The 8551-nt window shown below is 32.7% G+C and overlaps 1 protein-coding gene across 1 annotated transcript; it reads left to right on the forward strand.

The window, feature by feature from the left end:
- The first annotated feature begins 213 nt into the window (after positions 1-213).
- LOC145243842 (hairy/enhancer-of-split related with YRPW motif protein 1-like) lies at positions 214-3899 on the forward strand. The gene is made up of 3 exons (XM_080106869.1): positions 214-392; positions 1125-1197; positions 2765-3899. Exons 1-3 carry the CDS (start codon positions 237-239, stop codon positions 3490-3492), a joined length of 957 nt encoding a protein of 318 aa, XP_079962995.1. The 5' UTR covers positions 214-236; the 3' UTR covers positions 3493-3899.
- The last annotated feature ends 4652 nt before the right edge of the window (positions 3900-8551 follow it).

Raw genomic sequence — 8551 nt, forward strand, 5'->3', positions numbered from 1 at the left:
CACACATTATTCGATACATCCAAATAAAATGTACTAATGAGATACATTTTATGTATCGATTTTCAATATTTATTTCAACAGCGCTCAATACGTAAGTAGAGCTACGTAGTTAGTTACTTGAGCCTGACGAGTCTTTACAGGAATGAAACGCGGAAATTCTTTGTAACTTAACTGTCATATATATTTTCATAACCTAGTAATCTAGCACTATATATGTGTGCGTATATATATTAAATATGTTCTTAAAATCTGATGGCACTATACAGTGGATCCTTTTTTCAAACGTGCTTTTGTCCTTCTCGTTGCAGGTGATTGAAAAACGACGCCGTGATCGCATCAACAACAGTTTATCGGAACTGCGCCGTTTGGTACCAACAGCGTTCGAAAAACAGGTGAGATTTCCTACAGACACTGCTGATTAATCCAGTGTGCTCTTCAAAAAAAAAATAACAGTTTTTATTCTATCTTAGCAAAGAATTTGGAAAAAAATTAAAATTATCTTTTCCTTTCATCATCAGATTGTATGGATCCAAAAATTCTTTTGTTGGCATTGGTTTCGCGTTTTAAATATATTATCTTAATTATTCTTATAGAATTTATTTTTTATTTAACCTTTATGATCATCTACGTCACAATATATATATATATATATATATATATATATATATATATATATATATATATATATATATATATATATATATAGATATATATATACACACACACACTAAAGGATTGGTCGAAAGTTATGTACTTGTAAAAAAAAGTTTAATTTTTTTTTTCATAATATTATTTTGTATTCTTGCACGTCATCAATAGAAAACGAATAAAGAAAAGCTATACGCTTTTATACTTTTCGTATTCTTTTTTATACATTTTCATATATATATATATATATATATATATATATATATAACTACTTCATTTACTCACATAAAATTAATATACGAAAGTATAGATTTATGCGTAAACTTTAAGTGTTTACTTCAAAAGTGTTCAATACGTAGGTAGAGCTAGTTAGTAATTTATAAAATATATATGGCGATTAATGGCTAATGATACATTACATGAAATATACTCCTATTAGCCAATGATTAATGTTTTCTTCCATTTGTATTTTACAGGGTTCTGCTAAACTTGAAAAGGCCGAAATACTTCAAATGACAGTCGATCATTTAAAAGTGCTTCACCAGAAAGGTACGCATTGAGAACCAAACACACATTTTAAAGTAAAATAACGTCTTCAATGTAGTAACTGTTAATCTGTGCCTAAATCTAAACGCAGATTCCATGAACAAAGTTTCTTTCTCAGAACTGACCGCCTGTAGAACAGTTTTGGTGGTCTGCTTCCCAGTTGAATACAGCATGGTAGTCTTGTAAACAAGTTCTTGTTGATCCGCCCCATAAATAATCCAATTCTTCTCAATCTATACTACTACCACCTAACATTCATTAACCTTTATCCTCGAGTGACTTTCGGGCCTTGATAAGTGGTGACTCCCAAGTATAAAACAAAAAACAGCTATTATTCTCAACTTGGTTGTGATTCGCAAAACGTTTTGATTGCTACTGTAACCTTATTACTTTGAAAATGGATCAAATGGTTTTAGACACTCGCAAAGAAAATAAAAGGACAGAAAAGCTGAAGTGTAGCATCGGAACAGTTACTACACTGTGATATTGGCCCGAAGGCCAATATCCTTACTGTTGTCCAAATTTAATGTGATGTTTTTATGAAACAAAAACACGTCTTTGAATTGTTTCCATTTTTGTATTAAATCTGAACCGATTTGATATAATATTTCTGAATTTTTGAGGATTGATATGTATTATAGCTTCAACATGAAATAATCGTCCAAATTTCATGAAAAGCTCGTGTATTAAACACTAAACTGGTTTCCTTCAATAATTACAAGAAACCTTCTCAGCCAATAATAGCCGTGGTTAATGATACGTTAGCTGAAAGTATTTCGTTCAAACTCCTCGACCTAATATTCACAGGAAAATGAGTTGAAACAGCTACATCGAGGGCATTGCCAAGGCTGCTGCAAAGGTAATCTCTCTCTACCGTCTAGAAAATTATGGTTGAGAGTGTCCTGTAGCTCTACAAGGCCATCATTCGCCCATGTATGGAGTATTGTTGTCACATTTGGTCTGGTGCATCTGCTACTAGTTTCTCATTCTTGGACAGAGTTCAAAGGAGAGTTGCCAACCTAATTGGTCCCGCACTGTCAGCTAGACATCAACCTCTGTCCCATCAACGAAATGTTGCATCCCTCTGCCTGTTTTACAAGTATTTTAAATGTAGGTACTCCAAGGAACTACAAGCCTTTGTACCCCCTCGACTTAAATAACCCAACAAACCCGAAAAGCAGCAAAATCTCACCCCTACACAGTCTTTGGAATTCCCTTCCGAGTTCCCACTTTCCTGACAGTACTGACATGCAGAAGTTCAAGTGTAATGTAAACAGACATCTTGCTGCTCAACTCCCTACATAGTATCTTTGCAAATCATGCCCCAGATAGTAGCCCCCTGCATCAAAGTGGCACTGTGCCTTTTTTCAGGTGCAATAAACATATATATTCTAAACATATCAGCATTTTAATGAAAACCTAAGATGAAAAGTACAATTAAAACATTTATTACAGTTGACAAGTGTTTCTTATGTGCATAAGATTAATATAAAAAGGTTGATATGCCGTAAAAAGGAAAAAAAAGTCAATCAATATATTTATGTTGTTTTCTTTCTTTTTTGTTTCACAGGTCTTAACAGCTACAACTACACTGATCAACATGCGCTGGCTCTCGATTACAGGATTGTTGGCTTCCGTGAATGCGCAACAGAAGTGGCAAGATATTTGGTCACTGTCGAAGGTATGGACATCCAAGAACCACTACGCCTCCGCCTCCTCAGTCACCTTCAGTGTTACTGCGCCCAAAGAGAGGCTGCAGCTGCGGCCAAGTCCACCCACTGGTCATCAGTGGCATCCCACCCAAGCATCAACAATCAATACCCCAGTTCGAATCACGTGTCTCCAATGACCAACATGATCGGCTCTGCAGGCAACCAGCACAGTGGCCAGAATGAACACCACTTGACGGGCATCAGTTCAACGCATACTGGACACTCAGCAACAGCCACGTCAGTCCCGCAGTCATACAATGAACAACGAGTCAGCCAAAACGCAGACAGCTCTGTACCGCCCTCAAGTAGTCTCCACAGTCATATGCGCTTGCCCACATCGGGGCCGGCGGTCGCTTCAACCAGCCACCAAATGACCTCCCTCAACAGCTCGGCTCAGATGTCCCAAATTTCACCGTCCATGCTTCCAAACATGTCGCAACTCTCACAATTCCCTGTCTCCCTCAATTCTTCCATGATGTCACCAACGAACCCACACACGTACGGGGGTGGCAACGGGTTAGGTCTTAATCAACATGGGTCTTCTGTGAAACCCTACAGACCTTGGGGAACTGAACTTGCATATTGACTATCTTAAAGATTATTCTGTTTTAGTTTACAAAAGCAAACATTCCACACAAACAATCTTGTTTCGTTTCTTGTCATATTTTGTTTTTCTCTATTCAATGTCCATTGTGCCTGATGTACGTGGAAGTCATGCAATATATGCATATCCTCATGATTCAGTCATTTCGGGACGGGGAAAGATTGTTTTTCTTTTATGGGTGAGTCATATCTATATTTCTCCCCATCGGTTCCGGTTCTGGCCCCAGCAATCGGTGTTCGATCCGGTGCTATAAGCTGGAATACTGAATGCAAATCTGACAGATTAAAAAAGAAAAAAAGAAGATATCCCAAAATGGATAATTGTCAAATAATTTACTTACGCCATTTTTTTTTTTTTTTTTTTTGACATAAATTTGACTTTCTCCGATATGGACATCACACAAAATTATTGTATATTTTCAACGAACTGTTCATGAATAAGATTGTGTAAATACCATAATTTCTGAATTCGATTCGAAATCAGAAAAAAAGAAATCCAAGTTCAAACCAATGACTCAGCATTTTCCTACGTTTTTTACGTTTTTTTTTTGTTTTTTGTTTCTTTGGACTGCGTGCCAAACACACAAAGAAAGCGAACTTGATGAATATTTATATCCATCTCCGAATCCCATTCCAGATTGTGATGGCCTAACATATCTAACATATCTGCTGATCACATGTTGATATCGAATCACAAAATCATATTTTGTACACAACGATGCCTTCCATTTCTAAAAAAAAAAATTTTTAATGCAAAACATTTGGGGGTGAATATTAAAAATAACTGCTTACAAAATGATTCCATGGGGTTTTCATGTCTGTCCACACACATGCATGCGCATGTATCCCTGAATGCACGTGGAATAAAACCTTTTCCTTTTTTTGTGGCTTTTGCTGCTGGCGTTTACGAGGTTGGGGATCAAATTCCTGACTCTTAAAAATCCTGTCTTCGGATGATAGCTCCAGATATTAACTTAAATTAAACCTAACCTTACATGAAATAATGCATAAATAGTATCAACATTCTTATTTTACATTAAGAAACACACAAACACACACACACACATGCGTGTGTAATATTTCATGTACACGTGTACTAATAGCGTGACTGACCATGTGTGTGAACTCTGTACTCTTTTGAAGAATATTTTTGATTTTTATTTAGAATTCGATTTAATTTTAAAAATACAGAAAAATCTTTATAGTGTGCATACTCCTCATGTAGAAGTCATATTTCAAAAATCACATAAATTGATTAAGTAGTTTTCTTTTATGTAGAAAATCATTTGTTGCAATGTTTAGTGGTTTTAATAGTAAATTGTATCCATTACAAGGCTGATTTTTGGATAGTTTGAATTGAGTTATCCGCCCTTGAATTTTAACACATTCTAAAAGAAGAATGTCAGGGATTCCGGATTCCCGTCTCGCTCGTTATAAAATTTAATTTTTTTAGTAAAAAAAAAAAACTACTTGATCAACTTAGTAATTTTTAAAATATGACTTCGTTTGTGACAGATATGGACATCATAAAAATTTGTATGGATTTTCTGGGCGATTTTTTTTATCTTATTAAGTCGAGTTCCAAATAAAAACCAGTTTTTTTTTTTTTTACTTTTTTTACAACTGTTGTAATCCTAAAAACAAATATTTGAAAATAAAAAAAAAATCCATTCTGTGCCTTGCATTATAAACCGTAAATGTTAATCCAACGTCCATTTTTTATACGACAGACGTTTGCTTTTTGTTGACAGAGCAACGAAAATTCTATTTTAAATTTTAACGTGACAAATAATATCAAAGATCTTCCATATTTTTGAACATGAAACCGGGTTCAACAGTTAAGAAATGAACGTTTGAACCTGATGTATTGTTTTCCATACACAATTTGCCTTGCTGTATAACAGCCCTTCTCAGTGCAACTAGACTAACACTTGCCTCGAGCTAGGATCGAACCTACAACCATCTAATTAATAGTCAGCGATTTTAACTACTAGGCAAATGATACCTCAATCATTTTAACAAATTGTCAGCCCCTAAATCAGTGCTTTATTTTATGGTGATCAAGTTGTTAACGACACGGACTGACGACCTGAGTGTTCAAAGTTTGAATCCAGCTCATTCCACAAAAATCACTAGGATGTTGGCAACTTTCACGTGGTTCTTCTCGTGAGTACCCGATGTCTTTTTAGAAAGAAGTCTGGCAAGAAAAATATCAGGGAAACGAATGCCAACAACAGAATTTTCGGTTTCATACGATATGATAATCATGAGTTTACAAAGCATTTTGCAATAATATATATATATATATATATATATATATATATATATATGTAAGCAAGATAAAACACTGATAGAATTCAGATGAAAATCCTGATAGATATTACTTGAAGTAATACTTTCAAGGAGATCCTAGCCAAAAAGGAAAAGCTCAATATTTAAGAATAGAGCAATAAATTCTGAAAAAACAACATATAGAGACATATATAGAGACATATATATATACCTTTTTTCTAGGAAATAAAAAACAAAATTAATATGATTAATCAATATATTTTATGAAACTTCAAAAACAGCTGCCCACTTCTAAAAAAACTCTCTTTTCTCTTGTCTGTGTGCTAAAAGTTCACGAATATAAAAAAAAATGAATAACTTTCGTGGCTTTTATACAATGTCTCGTTTCCAATGTTGATTCTGTATAAAATGAAGAAAGTCCGATATTTTGTACGAAATTGTAATAAATTTACTTGTGTCTGCACAATATTTTAAAGGCCAGACTTTTAGTTTAATATATTTAGAAAAAACAGTAATATTAGTTTAAAATTTTAAATCAATATATTACAACATATTATATACAAAAAAAATATTTTATTAATTGATTATAAATAAAACGAGTTAAAAATGGCCAAACGATTTTATGTAAAAGAAAATATCAAAACGAAAATTTCTAATAAAACTTCTTAATCAGTAATCGTAAGTTATTTAGATTATTTAGTTTATTCGGACTAATATTCTCGTCTTAGATGTTATTCTCGCAGCGTTTCAGCTGATGTAACCTCCGAATTTAGGTTATCGTCTTTTAATCAGGAATCTCGGATTTTGAAGTAAATCTTTTATTTAATCCAAAAATGATGGATTATTTTACAATCAACTTTGGAAGCGAAAATCTGAAAGCATGAAAAGTTTTTAAAACATAATTAACTTAAAAAATTAAGAATATTTTGAAAATTTTGAAATTCCATCAATTTCTACCGTTTTATTCATATTCCAAAAATACATATCATGTAAGCATATATTTTTTAACTTTTTTTTTTACCCGTGTGCATTTCCCCAACTGAGTAAAAGAAAGAAATATTTTTTTAATAAAACCATTTTATATACATCGACATATATTTAAATTTTTTCCACAATTTTGCATTTTTCATCAATCTGCTTTTGTTTGAAATGAACCACAAAAAATTCTTTTGTACGAAAATCTTATATTCAGATGCATTCCAATTTCTGAGATTTTCTTTGTTTTGTCAGATTATGTGAGAATACTTTTGCAAAAAAAGAAAAGCTTTTAGCATTATTTTTGTTTTTTACCACAAAAAGCTTTTTTATTGCAATATTTGTTTTTAAATCGAGACAAAAAATCTTTTTTTTATTGCAATTTTTGTTTTTAAATCGAGACAAAAAATCTTTTTTTTTATTGCAATATTTGTTTTTAAATCGAGACAAAAAGAAATTTTTGTTTGGTTTTTCTTGATCTTGTGATATAAAAGAAAAAATCTTTTTTTTTCATTATTTTAAACTTTTGTGTTTTTTATACAAATGCTATAGCAATAAAAACAACAACTATATTGAAATCCATAAACATGTTGTTGCATCATTTTAATTTTATTATTATTGTTGTTAAAAAAAGAAGAAAAAAAAGAACGGCGTTCATCAGGTTTTACGTTAATATCAAGAATTTAGAATTGCACGAAACCTGTATTATAAACATGCCTGTTAGGATTAAAAAAAAACAAAAAAAAAACAGAACAAAACATAAAAAAAACAAAACAGAACTCTACATCCAAATTTATGTAAATTCGTCCAGAAGTTTTTGTTTTATAAAAGAAAATACTTTAATCGGTCAATCAGTTTTATAATGATGGTGTGTGGATTAAAATGTGAATTATGTCCCTTCTGCGTTCACCTTAATGTAATCAGAAAATGGTAGACAAGATATGTCGCTATTAAATTGTGATTAAAAACTATATTTAATGAATTTGTGTAATGATTGCTGTGCTGTCTTCTTTAAAACCTAACATATTAGTTCATGATTACATTTTTTTGTGTCATTTTATTTTTTACAAATTTTTCATATCGAGGTAAAACTGGATAAGCACCCAAAAGCGAAAACATAAAAATAAATTAAAAAATAGAGAAAATATTGATGCATGAATTTTGTTTCAAATTTTATTTTTCAGTAATTTTTTCAAAAAACACCTTCAGCTCAATGGCATACTGATGGATATAACGATATCTGGGACCAACTCTTTTATTGTATGCTCCAAACACTCGAGTATAAGTCCTAGTACCGAGAAAGATTATGAGAAAAGGAAATATCAGGTTGACAAGAAAGTTCTTGCGGATTTTAACTTTTAAATTCAGACTAACGGGGGGTACCCGGCGATGCCCGGGTGTCTTGAGGTAAATCAAAACTCGGGGGGGGGGGGTTAAATAAATAATAAAAAAAATGTTTTGGTAGGTGAGAATGAGGACCGAACCCGTACCCTTCAGTTGGAAATTAATGTGAAAAAAAAAAGTGTGACGTTAACCATTGGACCACCGCGAAATACAACGTAGACAGGTTTGAATTTATTTATTTAACTATAAAAACAGGCGTGCGCAAAAAAAAGTTAACTCTGCTGCTTCCATTTTACCTAATTAAGAAGGTCAAATAGAAGTCACGCAGCGTTTGGGTTTGTTTACCCAAATTTGACTGTTTTTTCCCCGCAACAGATGTTGGGGAGGGGGAAAGCAGCTCCTAATTGTCCAGATAGCAATTGTATGATATA

The sequence above is a fragment of the Euprymna scolopes genome, chromosome 22 (assembly GCF_053919585.1).
Source record: "Euprymna scolopes isolate OS-2025 chromosome 22, ASM5391958v1, whole genome shotgun sequence".
NCBI classification, from domain to species: Eukaryota; Metazoa; Mollusca; class Cephalopoda; order Sepiida; family Sepiolidae; genus Euprymna; species Euprymna scolopes.